At 58.3% G+C, this 18,986-nt stretch overlaps 3 protein-coding genes across 3 annotated transcripts; 1 reads left to right on the plus strand and 2 right to left on the minus strand.

The window, feature by feature from the left end:
- Positions 1–152: 152 nt before the first annotated feature.
- BTBD19 (BTB domain containing 19) lies at positions 153–6,759 on the minus strand. Its single transcript, XM_066325560.1, has 8 exons — positions 6,656–6,759; positions 4,528–4,765; positions 4,061–4,114; positions 2,524–2,583; positions 1,178–1,246; positions 733–864; positions 429–554; positions 153–312 (listed from the first exon to the last, which is right to left on the minus strand). The coding sequence occupies exons 1-8, from the start codon at positions 6,742–6,744 to the stop codon at positions 178–180; spliced, it is 903 nt and encodes a 300-aa protein (XP_066181657.1). The 5' UTR covers positions 6,745–6,759; the 3' UTR covers positions 153–177.
- A 2,206-nt stretch (positions 6,760–8,965) lies between these two features.
- DYNLT4 (dynein light chain Tctex-type 4) lies at positions 8,966–9,613 on the plus strand. Its single transcript, XM_066325561.1, has one exon. It carries the CDS (start codon positions 8,975–8,977, stop codon positions 9,611–9,613), a length of 639 nt encoding a protein of 212 aa, XP_066181658.1. The 5' UTR covers positions 8,966–8,974.
- Positions 9,614–10,376: 763 nt separating this feature from the next.
- PLK3 (polo like kinase 3) lies at positions 10,377–17,605 on the minus strand. Its single transcript, XM_066324983.1, has 15 exons — positions 17,398–17,605; positions 16,503–16,610; positions 16,294–16,410; positions 15,746–15,875; positions 15,571–15,658; positions 14,919–15,014; positions 14,048–14,243; positions 13,568–13,694; positions 13,064–13,173; positions 12,869–12,986; positions 12,681–12,764; positions 12,317–12,479; positions 12,077–12,206; positions 11,784–11,894; positions 10,377–11,410 (listed from the first exon to the last, which is right to left on the minus strand). Exons 1-15 carry the CDS (start codon positions 17,554–17,556, stop codon positions 11,216–11,218), a joined length of 1,932 nt encoding a protein of 643 aa, XP_066181080.1. The 5' UTR covers positions 17,557–17,605; the 3' UTR covers positions 10,377–11,215.
- Positions 17,606–18,986: the final 1,381 nt, after the last annotated feature.

The following is an 18,986-nucleotide window of genomic DNA, read 5'->3' on the forward strand; positions in this document are numbered from 1 at the left end:
AAGGGGGAGCTCATCGCAGGGATCTCTGCATCCCACTCCGGCCCCGGCGCTGTGACATGGGACAAAGTGATGCTCTGCCTTATCAATGCTCTTGGCCAAGGCAGCATCAGTGCCAAGCCCCACACTGCCCCGCTAAAGAGGCCCCGGCTGGGCTGGACAAAACTCGTTGCCCAAGCCCTACTTGGCGTGTGGCTCGAGGTGGCGGTGATGGTCGCGGGGCCGCGTGCCTCGGCGGGGACGGCAGAGGCGGGAGGGGACCCCACTGCCCTTCCTCAGTGCGTGGGCACGCCAGGCTGCCGCGATGTTCTCCACCTGTGGGCACGGGGAGAGGGATGGGGGCATCAGCACTGCCATGCTGTGGTCCTCCTCAGCCCACCCTGCAGCATCCTCCAGCCCTGGAGGTCAGTCAGGAGCAGGCAGCAGCTTACCGGTATGAGGAGGTCCTGCTGGTTGTAGCTCTCCAGTGTCACCAGTTCGCTGGGTGCCAGCAAGGGCAGACGCAGCTCCCTCACAGGCAGGGCAGCCACCTCTGGCACTGGACGTTCCAGGACTGCCTGTCAGACACCAAGATGTGAGGGATGAGGCTGGTGATGTCCTGGGCACCAGGGAGGCAGGGGTCTGGGGGAGTGATACAGCTTCTGTGTGCATCACAGAGCCCTGGGCTCAGGGATAGGGTGCCTACATTCCCAGCCTGGGCTGGTGGGGGCCCACGCACCCCTGTGTGACACTCACCGAGCTGACATGTGCCCACTCCCGCACAGCCTGCACCAGGTCCAGCTCATCCACAGCCAGGCGGTCACTGCGCAGCACCCGTGCCAGCACCACGTCAGAGAGCTCACGGAAGCCCTGTGTCTGCACCACTGCCTGCCAGCACACCACAACACCGGGGTGCTGGAACCAGGACCCCACACATCACCACCCCATCCATCAGACACATTGTGGTGCCATCCGTGCCTGGCACTCCAGCATCCCCCAACCCAAACTCCAATCCCCCGGCACCCCCCAGCCTGCCTCTGCCAGTCATCCAGCACCTTCTCTCCAAATACCATTTGATCCTCTCCCAGCCTCCTGTCCTGAGAGGCCCTGCTCCCTTGCCTCATGCAATGTCCTCCATGCCATGTGCCTCCCATACCCTGGGGTACCCCACATCATGCTCCCCCGTCACCTGCCACCGTACCGCGGTGCAGCCCTCGATGAAGGCCAGGCAGTGCTGCTGGAGGTCCACCTGCCCATAGGTCACTGCAGCCTGTGAGACAATACAGACACCTGCAAGGGGGTCCAGGGCAGGAGGGATTCCCTGACAAAGCCCCACTGAAACACGGGCACTCTCATGGACACAGGTGAAGCAGACATCCCTCTGGGCTGAGTACCACGGTGAGAATGTAAGGAGGAAGGGGCACCAAGGTCCCTTCCTTTTCTGGCCTGCCCAACAGCAAGTGTTTTGGTGGCTCTAATGCCCACAGTGGTCACCCAGCCCCACCCTTAGCAGGACATGTGATTTTCCACCTCTGCTCAGGCAGGTCACCGAGCCCACAGTGCGGGGAGAGGCCCTAATGCTGTTCTCACAAGGTCACACTGCAGGCACATGAAACCACCAGTCCCCAGTGCTCCTTCTGTGAGCACAGGATCAGCTTAAAGCATCCCGCACCCCTGGTGCCAGCCCCAGCCTGACCCATAGCTGCCATCCCCCACTGCATCAGGAATTTGGGGTTGCTTTCATTTTCTCCTAGCCCTACTGAGAAATGCTTGTCATAGGGCTGGCATTGCCCATCTGGTTACCAGGAGGGGATGACTCCATCCCCCCACAGCAGCCTCTGTATGTGGGGTACTCAGGACCAGCACAGGCAGGGTGAACATCACCTCCCCCTCCACCACAGCAGGGGACCAGTGCTGACGTAAGTGGGGAGGGCAGAAGAGCTATTTTCTTCAGGTTTGTTTTGTTCTGGGGTTTTGGGGTTTCTTGTTTTGTTTCCTCCGGGCCAGTTTTAGCTCTGTTTATGTGGCAGTGGTCTGGCATCACATCTGGCTGGGGCTCTGTGTTCTGGGGCAGGCACCTCACCCCAAGATTATTTCAGCTTGTGGGACATGAAACAAATCTCCCTTCTCTGGGGAGCAGCCTTGGTCGCACCAAGTAGCATGGCCAGGGCCATTAGGACCTTCCCAAGGCAATATATTTTTAGGTTCCTCAGATCTCAGCAGGGGTTTTGGGACTGGCTCCCCAAAACCCAGTGCCTCCCAGTTTCATGCAGATGATGAGAACGCCCTGGCACTGCAGAATTCTGACCAGCCCTGCTCAGGGCAGTGTGAAGACACTTCTCTGCTAGGTTCTGGTGGCCCCACTGTCCTTTGCAACCCTGGTACAATCCCAGTGGTCTGGGAGCTGTCAGGGCAGCTGCTGGGCCAGGGGTGAGTGAGAAATCCTGCCCCCTGCCCAGCAGAGAACAGAAGGGTCAAACCTGGTCCTGCCCCAAAATTGTACAGGCTATTTTTAACCCTTCCTGACTCTACTGGTGTCACTCTTACCTGCAGGGCCTCACAGACCTGCTCCACACTCAGTGTGTCCTTGATGAACTTGACACAGAGCTAGAAGACAGACAGGGAGATGGTGGGCAGAGGAAAGGACACAACCCTGCCACCCCCCCCAACTCTCAGTATCTTCTGAGCTCCCAGCACAATGGAATGTGGGGCAGAGGCACCTCCAGCCCCCCAGGATTTCATAAGCAATGGCCTGTGGAATGAGGTCTTGCAGTGTAGATATGGGCAGCCAGCTTGGCTGCTGATAGAGCCAGGGACCAAGATTGATGAGACCAAACCCAGACAATCTGGACAATCTGAGAGCCTGAGGTGGGTCCCCTAACCCTGTATACAGATGCCATAGGGCACAATCCTGGTGCCAATTGCAGTGCACTAGGTGACCTCAGCTTTGCCCCAGCCCTGCCCGCCAGCTCTGGCTGTGACTCCAGCATCTCCAGCTGCATCCCATACATGGATGATGCAGGTGGGATGCAACCAGACCAGCACGTTTATCAGTGAGTGGGACCCCTCTCCTGCCTATCTCAGCTGCGTAACAAAGTCCCTGGGAAACCCAAGGGGATGTGACATGCAGGGAGGAGCTGTCAGCCGGGGCAGAAGGGCCCTGAGTCATTGGCAGGAGGAATATGAGGTCACCCTGCAGCTGGGCACACTGACATGGTTTCACTGGCTGTCCTTGGTCAGCCCCTTTCCTTCCCATCCCTTCTCTATGCAGGTCATCCCCCTCAGGATGCATTTGCTGAGTGGTGGGGTGTGACTCATGATAGGAGTACCAGGTCTCCCTTTTCTGCTACACCCCTTAAATCCCTTCCCTGCCCACACAGCTGTTTGACAGCTCTGTGCCCCATTTGGGCTTTGGCTGAGCTTGTTCCCACAGGTCCCATCCCACCACCCTGGCAGGCAGGAGCCCATGATTCCTCACTCCTGAGGTACTTTCCCAGCATGAAGGGGAGAGAGGGGAAGTCAGTCAGGTCACGCGCTCAGCCAGGCTGTAATTCAGGAATCAGGCTGATGACGTGGCCTGGCTGCCCTCCCCAACACTGAGCTGCTTCAGCTCCCTGAACCCTCCTCGTTCAGCTCCCACCCTTCCTCTTTGCTCCCCCTGCTGCCTTCCCAAAACCTTCCCACCCAAAGCAGCATTGCCTTGGCAGCACCACAGCTGGGGTGCTGACTGCTTCCAAGGATCGAGGCTCTCTTAAACTGCATCATCCTGTCAGATGACCAGAGAGCACATGTGGGTGAAGGGGTTTTCCTTTTGACTTTTGCTGTGCAGCAGATGTGAAACTCCATGCCTTTCCCCCGCGGTTTCTTGGGATTCCCCTGTGGAATTCCCAGCTGCTGCTGCAATCAAGGGAGATCCCACTAGAGAGACCTTCCAGGATGAAGAAGCAGGGCCAAGCCTGCATGATGCACCATGGTGCTTTCCTCAGAGGCACCTCCAGCTGCCAGCGATGCAGGGACCACTCTGGGGGCTGCCCAGCACGAGAACACTCAGGGACCACTGCCCCCAGCCTAAACAGCGCCATACCTTGCACAGGTCCTGCAAGCCATACTCCACCGATGAGGTCAGCACCTCCAGTGCCTGCAGACAAGAGGGACCTTGTGATCATCAGCATGTGGGGCCATGGATGGGCACAGCACCCCAAGGCAAAGGGCAGGCATCCTCCTGCCTCTGTGGGAGCTCCTGAGTGGGGCATGGGAGATAAGGCTGCTGCATGGAGAAAAATTTAGGTCCCCTGCTGTGGTGTCCCCATTCTCACCATCTAGGGTATGCACAGCCAGAGGTCCTAAGGCTGGGACAAGGTGCTCTGGACACCCCACTGTGCTGGGTTGAGACCCCACACATTAATTACACCATTAGCCAGCCAGAGAGCATCACATAGACCATCTCCTTCAACTTTGGCACGCTTAAGAGTTGCAAAGCACCCCCTTCCCCTGCATCCCCTTCTTGTCCCTCCCACGTCCATGGTCCCCACCAGTCCCATCCTCACTCACTATGTTGCTGTTGAGGGTGACACTGTTGGTGTAGAGGAATTCAATAACGGCCAGGAAGACCTCAGGCTGCACGTTGCCCAGGATGAAGGGCCCTTGGGGTGGGGCACTGCTGGAGGAGTCCTGGCTGCCCACTGGTGCCTGGCTGAGCATCCCACGGAATGCCTGACAGCGGCAGGCCAGCACACAGCGGTGTGCAAACACCTTCTGCTGCTCCTGGCCCACCACGAACATCACATCGCTGCGGGGGAGAGGGGACCATGAGGGACACAGTGCCTCGAAAGCAAGGGCACAGCCGTCCCTGGGCTGGGACAGGGCACACAGTGAGGGACCTGCTGAGTGCCTGGCACAGCAGGACAGAACCCTTTAATTTTAACCCAGGGGTTTGTCCCTGTCGGACCTTGTTGGTGGCTCTTTCCAGCGATTTGAATGCAGCAGGCAAGGTGAGCACGACAGGTCATCTGGAAAGCACTGAGAGCCCTGTGTGCTGGCACTGAGCAGGGCAGAGAAAGGCCAAGGATAGCTGGAGAAAGTGACTTTCTCCTTCGGCATAGCAGAGCCAAGGAAAGCGTTGCTGTCACCAGGATCAGTCTCCTTGACTCATGGGAACTGACTCATGTCTCAGGGATGTGAAGCCTCTGGCATAGCTGCCAGCAGGACTGGCACTGACCCAACAGGGCAGCTTGTTGCATGCACTAGAGCATAGGGACCATCCTGTTGCCCTGATCCCCTATAACACTTCCCAAAATGTTTCCCCTGCTCCATGGCCCCAGAAATGGGGGGCAAGACCAGGGAAAAGGGAGCAGACAAAAGACACAGAGTCTCCAGCCTGTGCACACCTGTGGCTATGGCACATCTATCCCCTTGTCCCTTCCTCCATCCCAGCAGGCCAACGAGCAGAAGACATGCTACCCAAACTGTGACTACCATGAGGACACTCACAAATTCATGGCCTGACCCTCAGAGTGTCCCACAGGGAACTCAGCAGAAGGAAGGACACCTGGGTCACCCCAAGTGTCTATCAGGAGACACACAGCTAGGGCAGGATAGGTGGTGTGAGCAGAGCCCAACAGGTCCTCCACAACTGCTCCTGCAAGGGGGATCATGATAAACTGATCTGTGATTGAGATCCATAGGCCAAGAGGGGCAAGCAGAATGGAGGATGCAGGCTGCGATTATGGCATGCAAGGTCTGGGATGCAGGACACAGGGTGCAGGATGGGTGCAAAATGAAGGCTGCAGGATGTGGGATGAAGAACAAAGGCTACAGAGTGCAGGTGGTGAGGTACAGGCTACAGCAGAAAGGATGCAGGATGTGGGATGAAGTAGATGGATGAAGACTGCAGGATGCTGGTTAAGGGGTGTGGGCTGAAATACATGAGCCCAGGACGTAGGCTGACAATGACCAGGCACTGTCAGCCACTCCCCCTGGGGAGTTTTCACTGGGATTTCTCTTCTGGGTGGCCAAAAATTTCAGCAGGAATGGGGATTTCCTTAGATAGCTCTGGAGTTCCTTAGATAGGCTGGCCGGGCCTCAGCAGGAAGTGATGAAGAAGACCACAGTCAGGCAGGACATACCATGTGGGTGAGGAAAGCCAAGGCAGCATCTCCATCTCTGTGTCCTGCTCTGGCAAGAGGTGGCAGGAATGCCAAACCCCGTGAGGAGGGATGCCAGGCTGTAGCATGCCCTCCGGGGAGGCTGGAGTAAAACACCAGTAAAGCCAGGTGGGACAGGGCTGAGCAGGGAGGAAGCTGCCCCTGGGGAGCTCAATGTACCCCCATTCCTGGCAAGGGCAAGAGCCCCAGCACAGGATTGAGCCTGGGATACTGCCTTGCCCTGTTGGCACCATGCCTGGGGACAGAGAGGGTTTGGGCACACCCAGGAGCCTTCCCTCCCCCTGAGAGATGATGGCTGGCCCGGGTGGGCTACACCTGGGCAGCCCTGGACTCCCGCTGTCATGCGGGTGTGTGGGCAGCGCTGCACAAGCCACGTCGGCCCCACCAGCTGCCCGAAGTGCCTGCGGGCCTCAATCGCCCCGGCACGGAGGGTTCGGGGCTGCGGAAAACAGCACGGAGGAGCGGCCGGGGGCTTCGGCGTGTCTGGGGAGAGGCGGCAGGCCCCGGGCCCTCACCTGAACTGGGGGTTGTTGACCAGGGTGCGCAGGGCAGCGCTGAAGGCGGCCACGTCGCCCTGCAGCCGCGCCGAGCAGGGTCCGGCCATGGGCTGCCTCAGCGAGCGGCGGCGGAAGGAGGCGCGGGCAGGCGGGAGGAGGCTGGAGGACGGCGGGAGGGGAGCTGCAGGCTGTCGGGAGGCCGGCCAGCCCGGGGAGGCCGCGGGGGGAAGGCAGCACGGCCCATTGCCAGGGAAACCTGGCAGGCAGCGCTGGGGCTGGAGGCCGGGCTGCCGGGGGAGCGGTGGGAGGGAGCCACGGGACAGTGAGGCGTGAAGCACGACCTTGCTGCCGAGGCGGCTCCGGCCGGCACTCACCGGAGGGGGAGGCGGGCCTGCGTCTTGCGGCGAGTGGAATTCCTTGCCGTGTTTCCTGGCTTGGCTCTGGCACCCTTGGCACGGGGACATGCGGCCCAAGCTGGTGGCTTTGCTGCAGAGCAAAGAGATGGGGGTGAAGGGAGGCAGGCAGCTGGGATTTGGGGAAAAGGCAGCACATGCTCGGAGATCACCGCGGCTCCGCCTGCACAGCCCCCACGGAATGCCGCTGGGCATGGCTGAGTCCCCAGGAGCAGCACTGGAGCAGACTGGAACCCAGCAGGGAGATTTGTCCCCTGAAATGGGGGAAGCCTTCTCCCCTGCGATGCTCCAGGCCAGAGCTCTGCAGCTCTCATGTCTGCTTAGGGTGCAGGTGATTGCAGGCAGAAAACAAGCAGCCCCAGCCTCACAGAGAGGCTTGGGTGGGAAGGGACCGTTTAGTTTTAACTCCCCTGCCATGGGCAGGGATACCACGCACTAGATCAGGCTGCTCACCTAAGCCCAAACCAAGTGCTGTGCCAGGGATACATCGTCCTCATTCTCTAACCTTTGGCTGGCCTCAAGCAGCCCGAGGAGGGGATTGCCCATGGAGGGATCCACCCTTGCTTGTCAGTGGGTGGTGCGAGCGAGAGGGCAGGAATGGGGCTCGGAGCTGAGGCAGCACCCCGAGGGAATGGGGTCCAGCTGGCAGTGTGCTTGGCAGCGCTAGTCAGAGGCAGGCTATAAATACCTCCGACGGGAGATAGAAACACAAAAGCCGTCTCCACTTTCCTCAAATAGCTCGGCAGCCGGGCCAGACAAAGGCACATTGATGGAGCAGCCGCGTCGTACCAGCTGGGCTGTGTGCTCCATTGGCAGAGAGAAACCCCAGCCAGGGTCGGGAGCCCCCAGGGTCCTGCTCACCCCCCAGGCTTTACAGCAGTAGGGTGCCTGGCAGGCACCGAGCCTGTGCTCCATCCGGTCCCTGGAAGTGTTCAAGGCTGGCTGGGATAGGGCTCTGAGCAATCTGGTCTAGGGGTGGCATCCTGCTTATTGCAGGTGATTTGGAACTAGATGTCCAAATCACTAGTCCTTTCCAACTCGACCCACTCACTATATGATAATATGACTCAATGGGTGCCCACCCACCCACACTCTCCCTTACTGCAGTGGGGCATAAGTACCCTAAGGATGCTAATGTCTGAGCAAAATCAAGATAGTGGAAGGCCCAGCTCCTGTGCATACCATAGTCAGGTCACAGAGTAGCAATCACAGCCGCTACTCTCCACTCCCTGCTCTTCTCTTGCGCATCCAACAACAGCCTGCATTTTTCAGGGCTGGCAGGGAGCTGAGGTTGGAGGGCACATGCCTGGAGTAACCACATCCCTGTACTGGCACAGCTGAAAATGCAGAGGGCAGGAGTAAAGGGAACAGGGCTGTCCACGGACCAGGAAACAAGGAGTTACAGAAGCCAAGCCCCAGAACAGCCCTGGAGACCTACAGTGTCATGTAGCAACACTTCACCTCCCAGGAGGACAACAGGTTTGGCCCTGCTCACAGCAACTTTCGAGACAAAGATTGGTCCTGGGCAGCGACATCCGCCAGAGACAAGTCCCCTGGGTTTACTCTGGAAGGACAGGAGTGGCACTAAGGGTAAGTGTGGGATCAGATGCAGACAGAAACACTGGGGAAAGAGCCACTCACCTGTGCCAGGGGAAAGGCTGGGGATGGGAGAACAGAGGGTTATGTGAACCATAGGTTGCTGGATGGGATCAGCCCCAGCTGGCCAAGTCTGATGGGCATGGAGGCGCTGGAGAAGGGAAGACAGCTGCCATGGATCTCCCAGCCCCTCTGCATCTTTGTCTCATAGAGACTCACATGCCAGGAGGCATGGGATTTGCAGAGGGCAGGGAGAAGGGGAATGGAGAAGCTACAGGACACCTGCCTCACCTAATACTCGGGTACATCTCCTTTGCAGACCACCCCTATGGCTGAACAGCCCTTCCCAGGGACAACCCTGCTAGCCCAGGTGCTGGCTGCAGACAACACTGAAGCCCCTCCAGTCCGCACTACACGCCGTGGGTCCCAGCCCCCAGCCCGGGGCACCGAGGATGGCAAACCACAGTCCCTGCTCTCCCGCCGCAACTCCATCCTCAGCCGCTGCAGCTCATTCGGGATGGGCCCGGGGAGCAGGCGCCCCTCCTGGATGTTCCACAGACGTGTCAGCTTCACTGGGCTCCCGATTTTCCAACCCATCCTCAAGACCCGCCTTGAAAACACTTACAGGATAGGGCCAGACAAAGGCTGCAAGTTTGATGCAAAGCAGGTGCAGCAGGTGCTGGAGAGGACCCTGGCCTGTGCCTTGGGGACTGCTGCATACAATCCCCAGGGCAGTGCCCCACTAGCCCAGAGCCTGACTGAGCTGCTGCAGAACCAGGCCAAGGAGGTGGTGCCACCCCGCTACAAGCTGGTCTGCCACGTGGTACTGGGCCAGCAGGGCCAGCAGAGCCTGGTGGTGGCCAGCCGGGGACTGTGGGACCCTGAAACTGACAGCTTTGCCTCTGCCACCTTCTCCAACGCCTCCCTTTTTGCTGTGGCCACAGTCTATGGGGTCTACTTTGAGTAGCACATGCCTCTCCATCCACCCAGTCTTGTAGAGCTGTAAGGAAAGAACAGCTGAAATAAAGAAGTTTTGCTCACCTGTGTGTCATACCTGGATTCTTGGGCTAGGGTGTGTGCAGGAGCAAGATACAGATGCTCACTCCAGCCTCAGCTCACACCCACACTGCAGTTCCCACTACTATGGTTTGCAAAAGGACCCAAGCTGCAGCAAACACAACAAAAGGCTGGATTTCCCTGGAACATGAAACTGCCCAAGGCTGTTGGAGCAGCCCAGGCTGCTTCCCACAGCACAAGCTGCTCCCAGGCAGATTGATTACACAGATCACCTTCAAAGCAAGCTCACAGAGCTCTTTCCTGGCTTCATGCCCAGCTCATATCCCATCACACAAGATTGTCAGTGCAAGGGCCTAGGCAACCCCTCAACCACTTGGGTCATAGCTCCTGCCTTCTGCAGAATCAGGAGAATCAGCTGGGTTGGGGCCAAGTGCAGAAAGGACTGGGAATGAGTTTGCCAGCAGCAGTGAGAAGCTGAGGTGGCTCCAGGGCTCCACCAGCATAAGCAAGAGCTAACGCTGCCCTTTGTGCCAGTCCCATGGAAGCAGTAGAGGTACCACATGGGCTCCTCACAGCCATGCTTCCTCCCTGACTTTTTTCCCCCCAGCACCAGTCAGCAGCAAGAAGGGTCATCCCCAACAGGCAGAAGCAGTTCTGGAGCAAGAATGATGCTAAAGCTCTTTTGTGACTCCAGCTTCAAATAAGGTAGACAGTTTGCCCTTACACAAGTAAGTTTTATTGAGGCAAGTCAAGGAAAGGGGAACTGCACATGGACATACCAACAGGAAAATAAATAATTCCATATAAATAAGATACATAAATAATCCCACATGGCAAAGACTGCCTTGAAATAAGAAACCTCCCTGGGTCCCAACAAAATGAGGGCTTCTCCAGGCAAGTCTTCAGATCCCATCCCCCACCCTTTATCAAACCTCAGGTTGTACCAGACAATTCACAATTTGAGAAGAGACAGAGCACAGTTGGGCCCAGCACAACTCCCTTCTTAGTGTAACAGTTGTGGAGCATCACATACCAGCCCACAGAGCTCCAGGCAGGGCAGGCAGCATACCCCCACCCGCTCCTGGGAAGGGGTTTTCCTATCCCACAGCACCCAAAGTTTGAGATCAAGGCTGTGCCAGCCATCTCCAAGCCACGCAGAGGGTATGTGCAGCTGACACATTAACTGGGGCAGGGGAGCCTGAGCCTCCAGCACAGGTAGTTGCCAGCCCCAAACAAGGCCCAGCCAGTCCCAAACCAGCTGCAGGACACTCACCCACCACCACCTCCCTGTAAGACCCCAGTCCATTCCATCAAGACCAGCACCATCAGAGCAGGAGCTGCCAGTGGGAAGACAGCGATTGCCCAGAGGCAGGGAGCAGCAAGGATATCCAGACCTGCTGCTGTAACCACATCCACATGTCTTAGTCCAGAGTCCAGCTGAGCACCAGGATACACAGTGCCCAGGGGTAGCCAGCACCACATCATACCTCCCATCCCATGGGAGGGCAAGGGGAAACCTCTAAGTCCAGACAAGGTCCCCCAGGGTCCTAAGCTAGGCCTCAGCCCATTCTTGGAGAAGCTTGAGGATGTATCTGAGGCGGTGGTGGAGCTCAGGAGAGCAGCCCAGCTCCTGGATGCTGCACAGCTTGTAAGTGTAAGAGTTGCGCTCCCGGTTGATGTAGGTGACAAGGCAGGAGTGGTCAGGCTTGCTAATGATCACCTTGGTGTGGTCGTTGTAGAAATTCACCTAGGAGACAGGTTGAGCTTGGTTTAACCCATGCTTCCCATAGCATGTTGGGAACTAGGATGGAGCCACATTTCCTGCCACAACCCATTCCTCCTCCCCAGCCTGGCCAGGAGCATCCCTGCCCATGCCCCATGGCAGGAATGAGCCAGCCCTAGCACAGGGGCAGACAGAAGCATCCAGCTGAAGTGCTATGTCTCCCATGGGCTGAGGAAGGTGCAACCAGCAGCTCCAAGCAGTAGTGTGCAGCATCCTGCACCCACAACTGGATTTTCCATTTGGGCTGTGGCAGACAAGATCAAACACAGACCAGAAGACCCCCACCTGGCCTCCTCTTCACAAGGCTCTGGGCATCTCCACAGTGCCCCACACATACCTGGAGGGTGCCATTGCTGAAGAGCATGAGCAAGGCTTGGTCAGTCTTCACCCACTGCAGGAGGAGCAGGGCTGGCTGCCCGAGGTCATCTATGCTGGGCAGGTCACCTCCCTTTGAGAGAAGGGTCTGTGTAAGCCACTGGTCCCACCCATGGGAGCACTTCCACCAGCACACACATCACCAAAGCTGGAGTCCCCACTACCAGGGCACAACCCTGTGTGTCCACCTGGCCACAGCTGCAAGCAGGGAGTCCAACCATGACCCAGTGTCCAGCCCTGGGCCCCAGCACTCACCTTCATGAGATGCTGCTCCATGTAGGACGCAAAGTAGCGCAAGACACTCATCTGTCCCTGCAGCTGCTCAGGGATGAGAGACACAGAGAACACCAGGTGTTTGCTGTTGGTCGGGTTGTAATGTACAGTCCTGGAGGGAGCAGAGCAGGAGTTTTGGGGATGTCCACCCTGGTATAGAGTCCCCTTCCCACCCAAGGGGCTTCCCCAGAGACAGAGATCAGCCCCATTCCCACTGCTCACCTGCGGTTAGGAGAAAGCATCATGTGCGTGCCATTGTTGAAGAGGACCCCAATGCTGCGGTTGGAGAGCTGATAGCCAAAGCCATACTTGTTGGAATAATCCACCCACTTGCTCACCCAGACAAAGTGCTCATGGCGGGCCAAGGAAGCAGGGTTTTTCTCCGCTGTTGGAGAAGAGAGGAGGTGAGCAGTGCAGCCAGCCAGCCCCTGTCCATCTCACCTCCCCTGAGGGGACACATCCACACAGCAGGCTCTAGCACTGTTCAGGGTGTTATTTGTACCCCAAGCTGCAGCCATGCCTTCATCCTACAGGGACGGGGATGCACAGCACCCTATCTCATCCCAGAGCAGTCCAACCAGTTTACCTGGAGGCATGGAGGAGAGGCAGGCCCGCAGGAGCCGGACAGCTGACTCAATGATGGCAGAGGCGGTGACACAATCTTCAAAGGCTGCGGGGAGAAGATGACAGGCTGAGTCAGCCGGCCCCGCTATCAGCCCAGGCATGACAGGAAGCCTGGGGCAGGTTGGGGTGGCTGGGACAGGTATTGCTCACCTTCACAGCTGCTGGCCATCGTTCCCCGGATGGAGGGGGATGCAGACTTGTGAGACGTCTCCTCCACCACTGTCTCCACGGGGCTGGAGCTGGCACTGCGGCATGATACAGGAGTGGCCTGTGGAGAGACCTGGCTTTATCACAGTCTGCCTGCTCCCCAAAGAAGGGCATTTATGGCCTTGGAGATATTCTCACCTCATTCCCTTCCACAGTTTTATAGCTCATCTGCCGACAGATTGAGGTCTTCATCAGCCCAGTAACCAGCTTGGAGATGTCATCCCTGTCCTCCGAAGTGCCCTTCTTGGCTGAAGAGAGAGCAAGAGATGAGCACACTGCTGAGCATAGAGGCTAGGGACATCCAGGCCACCCCTCCCAGTAGCTCAGCTCTCTCTTATCTATTCCCATGCTCATGGAGGCAAGGAGGGTGTCAGACAGCTGCCTCGCACTTTCACTTCCCAGTTCTCATGCGACACAGGGCTTCCAGGAGGAACTGCCCCATGGGTTGTGGCACAGTATCCACTCTCCAGGCACACACCCATGCCAGGCCACCGGAACAAGAAGGGCAGGAGCACACCCAGCTTGTGCTGTCCCCAGGCAGAGGGTCCAGAGAGATCCATTAGGAGGTCTCTCCAGAAAACAGATCCAATTCTTCCTGAAGGAAGAGCCACCCAGAGGATCCTTGGCAAGGCACAAACTTACCTTTGGGTTTTTTCTTCCCAAAGAGTGTCTTGGTAACTTTAGCAAACAGAGTCTTTGCAGGATTTGGGGGACTCAGCTCTGGAGCCATCACACAGCTGCTGGGAGGGAGCTTCTCAGGCGTGTACCCCTGCAGAGAGGTCAAGGGAGAGGCTTGGTTTCCATAGGCCACATGCTCCAGGCAGAGCAGCTGCCCGGGGCTGACCACAGTCATTCACATCCCTCCTGACAGCCAGCTTGTGTTTCCGTCAAGCCTCAGAACCATGACTGGCATCAGCACAGGAAACAACCCCTTGCTATAGCAACAAGGCAGCAGAAGCACACCAGATCCCTCAGTTCCTCTGGCTGGCATTTGGGCAGGACAGCGGCTGCTTCCTTTGAAGGACTGACACTTAGGACAGGACAAGGACAGCACCTTGCACAGCCCAAAAAGCCTCATCCCACCTGGAGAAGGGTCCCTTGACCCAGGCCCCACCCACTCACCTTAAAGAACTCATGGTCCAAAATCTCCTCAAGGGTGAGGCGGTCCTGGGGGTTACATTTGAGGATGCCAGTGATGAGGTGCTTGGCGGGCACGGAGAGGAAGACTGGGAGGGTGTATTCCACCTGCTTGATACACCTGTAGGTCTCTTTGACGTCAGAGGTCTCAAAGGGAGGGTTCCCACACAGCAGGGTGTACCTGGGAGGGGACATACATGCCACTGTCAGATCCCCACCAGGCTTGTGACTCAGCAGCACTTGAAGCAAGGAAGTTATTGGCATTTGGCCGGCCACACCTGGTTGACAGCACCACTTCCAGCCCCGACAGCCACGCTCACATCCGGCCACGCTTCCTCCTAGCAACTGTTTAGAGCAATAGGCAAGGAGCCTTGAGGAACAACAGAGAGCTGGCAGGCAAAGGCCATGCACTGCTACCTCTGTTCCCGCCCGCGTGGCCATCAGGGTGGAAAATGGGGCAGGCAGCGGCCGGGTGAGGGGCTGGATGTGCCGAAACAGCGATCGCTCCCTGAGCAAACAGCACGGCAGCCACAGAGATTTTCCGTTGTTTATCAGGTTCACAGTGCGGTCAAGCCTGCTTTGAACTGGAGCTGAGTGCAGCATGAGCACACCCACCCCGTGCAGGTCCTGCTTGCACAGTCCCCACACAGCATCCCAGGATGGCTACAGGCAGCACCTGCTCCAAAGTAAGGCTGGGCAGGATCCAGCCAGTCGCTCCCCTCCCCCTGCCTCTCAGCAACCACCGCAGAGCCGCAAGGCACAGCACAAAAAACTTCCTCATTGGGTTGCCCACAGAGCAGCTGCCCCCACCCCAGGCAGGGTGCCTGGACCCCTCCCCACCCAGCAGCAGACTTACATGACACAGCCCAGAGACCACACGTCTGACTCTGGCCCGTGGCCCTGTCTCAGCAGCACTTCTGGGGCCAGGTAGTTGGGGGTCCCACATATTGTCCTGTGGGGCAGGGCACCAGATCAGTGCATGCTCTGAATCCCCAAACAGACAGCCTTCCCCTTCTCCAGGCCCTAGGATTTAGCTTTCAGCCCTGTCCTCCCCGCTCCATTTTGCTCTTTGTGGCCCAAAGCCCCCCCTCTCTCCATCTACAAGGAGTCCCATACACACTCCCTTCCTCTCCAGCTCACGGGGGTCAGTAGCAGCTGCTCTTGGGGAGCTGTTGGGAAGAGCTTGTCCCAGAGCTGAGGAGGAACAGAGCCTTTGTGTCCCAGCCTGTGCAGCCGGCACGGCAGCCGGGCAGGCACAATAGCAATAGTCAACACATTGTTCTCCCCTACGGCTGCAAGCTCACTCCTGGAAGAGCCACAAAGCCCACAGCCCCCTTGCTTTGCCTGCAGCTGGAGCAGGAATTGCTCCCTCATCCCAGGAAGGGGCTCTAAGGCTTCCTCTCCCAAGTCCGGGAGGGATCCCTTGCCCTTCCACTCTCCCGGGATGCCACAGGAAGACAAGTGAAACAACACTGGAGGATTCTGAAAAAGGAAAATCTCAAACGTACTTTTTCTTCTGGTCAGAGGCATCCTGGCAAGCAGCCAGCCCAAAGTCCCCCACTTTCAGCTCCATGTTTTCATTGATGAAGAAGTTGCCTGCAAGTCAAGAGTGATGTGTCACCATAAGTTCCTTGGGAACAGTTTGCTCCCCACACAACACCACGTGCCGACCACAGCACTCACCAAGCTTGAGGTCTCTGTGCAGGATGCCCTTGAGGTGAAGGTATTTCAAGCCTGAGATGATTTGTTTGAGGTAATAGCGCACTTCAGGCTCCAGCAGTGTATGGCGGGCCTTCCAGATGTGGGCCAGGGACTGCAAAGGGAGAGAAGACAGCTCGTGATGCAGGCAGGGAGAACAGGCAGCCCTGCTGACTAGGCATAGGGTAGGCAGGGTCAAAGCCAGTTCTTCCAGAAGTTGCACATTCACAAGTAATCCTTCTTTCACAGTCATGACCTCAGCAGACTCCCCACACAAGGTTGAGGCTGCTCATCAGAGCCATGGGAGCCCCTGGATTTATGGTGGTCACACCATGAGCAGGCAGTGAGAGAAAGACAGCTGATGGAGTGCCCAGTGCCATGCAAAACCACTCGGCTTATGGTGAGCTCAGAAGGTGCGACGGCTGACAGCTCAGGAGAAGGAGAGTGCTAACAAAACACTCTGGTAAGGCCTGCTCCAACCAGCTATGGCTGTTCAGAAGATCCTTTGACAAGGAGACCACAGCAGCACTGACCTTCCTACTGCAGTGCTCCAGAAAGATGTAGATGCTCTCTGAGTCCTCAAAGTAGTGGGAGAACTTGACAATGTGCTTATGGTGCAAGTCCCGATGCAGCTCGATCTCATTGGTGATCTGAAAAGAGAGCAGCAGCGTCAGGTGAGGGTAAGCACAGGGCCCCTGCTGCCCCCACCAGCTCAGGACCCCACCAGCTGCACAGCACCCACCTTCTCCCGCTGGTGAGGTTTAGCCACCCGGCTGTGAGGAATGACCTTCACAGCATAGGTTTTGTTGCTGGAGAGGTCTGTCATTTCATAGCATCGTGCAAACCCGCCCTGCAAGGGAAGAGGTGGTTATGGATGGGTGAGAGACAGCTCCTTACCCCTGCTTACATGCCTCTCCTCCTCCCTTCTCTGGCAGCACAGCCCGGCAGCGTCACAAGCTCCCTCCTGCTGCGTCGCCTACTAAGATCTGAACTGTGATGCTCTCAACCAGGCATTTTCTTCAGCCATTTCTTGTAAAACCTCCAGGGCATTTTCCCTCCAACTATGGCCGGACTTTGCATCTTTCCACATGATAGATCAACCTGGAAAGTCCTGCGCAGGGCAGGAAGCCCGAGGACCGGAGGCCATCGAAAGGCAGCCCCATGGAGACAGGTTTTTCCTGCCGTGATGTCATCCTCCAACCTGCACACTCAGCCTCTGAGCCCTCTCGGGCCGGGCTGGGAACCGGCACCCTCCTCCTACACACGCTGCTGACAGCCGGAGGAAAAGTTGCGCGCGGCGGAGCGACGCGGGCCGGCACTCCTGGGAACCGGGGCACCCACCGGCCCACGCACACCCCGCGGGGCGCCCCGAAACCGATGCGGCACCGATAGCCGCCAAGGCACGCAGCCAGCCCGGGTGATTCACTACTTCCAGCACCGCTGCGGGCCCGCCGAGAGAGGCCGGCAGGGTGGGGGCGGCGGGCGGCAGCCGAGGGGCTGCATACAGCCCCGGGCCGCCCGGGGTGGCGGGTCGAGCAGGGGCGCAGTCCCCGCCCCTCCCCTCGCCCGCATCGGCTCATCCCGACACAGCCGGTGCCCTCCAGGACGGCCCAGGCCCCCGTGCCCATTCCCGGTACCTTTCCCAGCAGGCGGCCCTTGCAGTAGGAGCGGCCGGAGATCGGGTCGGTGATGATGCGGGTGGTCTCGGCCGCGCGGGGTGGGGGCGCCGGGGCGGGCGCGGGCCGCGCGGGGAGGGAGGCGGCGGGGAAAGGGGGGAAGAGGCCGGCGGACTCCATGGCGGGCGCGGGAGGATGGCGGCTCCGCGGGCCGGGGCTGCACCGCGCCCCACGCACGTGGCCCCGCCGGCGAACGCCGCCGCTGCCGCCCCGGGAATCCCGCCGCCTTTATCAGGGGCCGCGATGACGTCACCCGCGGAGCTCCGCCCACGGGCGGCCCCGCGCCGCCCTTAAAGGGGCCGCAGCATGGAAAAGGGGGCGGATTTTCGGGATTCCGGGGGGGCATTGGCATCTCTCACCGAGGGGTGAAGCCCAGTCCTGGACACTCAGTGACACCCCCCAGAACAGGGTCCTCCCAATAGGTGCAACCCCCTCCTACGGATAGACAGAGGGACAACCTCCTCTTGACTCAGGGGTCTCCTACAGTCACACCGAGACCCCACAAACATGCAGAGCTCCTTCCTTAGCTCTCTCTCCTGTCTCCCAGGGCATACATAGCCCCCTCCCATGCACATCTGTAAATACAAATACATGCACACAACACCTATTCACTGGGTGTTTCTCCTCATGGGTGGCAGCAGTGTGTGTCACGCGACCAACTGGGGTCCTCACACCTCCTTCCCATGGAAAGGTGGTGGCCCAGGGAGGGTTTTCTAAGCCACTGTGGGCCCTGACCTGCCCTCTCTTGTGACAAACTTGGATGCAGGTAGACACTCCCCAAGAGCCTTTCACTCTGTGCCAGGCAGGGCCCAGGCAAAGGGGGTCAGATCCCACTCCAGGAGAGGCAGGGGGCACACAGAGACCAGTGGAAGATGCAACGATGATGGGATCCAGCATCCTTTCCCCTCAGTGCCTGGGCACCTCATCCTGGGAGCTCTGGCGCTGCGGGGGGCGCGGGGTGTGCAGTGGTGGCGGGGCAAGGCACCATAGCGGTGCTGCTCTCTAATGGCCGCGATGAGAACACGCCTCTCTGTCACTCGAGAAGGGTCATGGAAGGATGCTTGGCATCTCTCCCTCCCCACGGGCGTGGGAGCTGGCAGAGGTGCCTGTAAACCCACAGGTCCCACGAGTCTGAAGTAGCAGTGCTGCAAGAGCCCCTCAATCTTCCCGCTGACCTTCCCTTGCTCACGCCACACACAGGGTGACTGTGTGACCACCCCGTGCTCTGTGCCTCAGTTTCTCCCCAATGCTGCTCAGCGCTCTTGCCACTGATGCTCCCTGTGCTCCTGAATATGCTGAGGGTTTTGCATAAGGATCTCTGGCAAACAGCCCCATTCTTCCCAGCAGATCCCCTTTTACCTTGCATGCTGGGGATGAATTAACTCTATTTTTTTTTCCTGCAGAAAAGCTGAGAAAAACTGCCTAAAGAGAAAGAGGAAAACAACACAGATCTGTCTGGGTTTTTTTTCTTGTGTTTCCAGCTTTTGTAGGGGAGGCAGACACAAACCCACTGCCCATCAGCAAACACGGCCCAGGAGCAGGCTGGGCTG

Source organism: Sylvia atricapilla, chromosome 9 (assembly GCF_009819655.1).
Source record: "Sylvia atricapilla isolate bSylAtr1 chromosome 9, bSylAtr1.pri, whole genome shotgun sequence".
Classification (NCBI taxonomy): Eukaryota; Metazoa; Chordata; class Aves; order Passeriformes; family Sylviidae; genus Sylvia; species Sylvia atricapilla.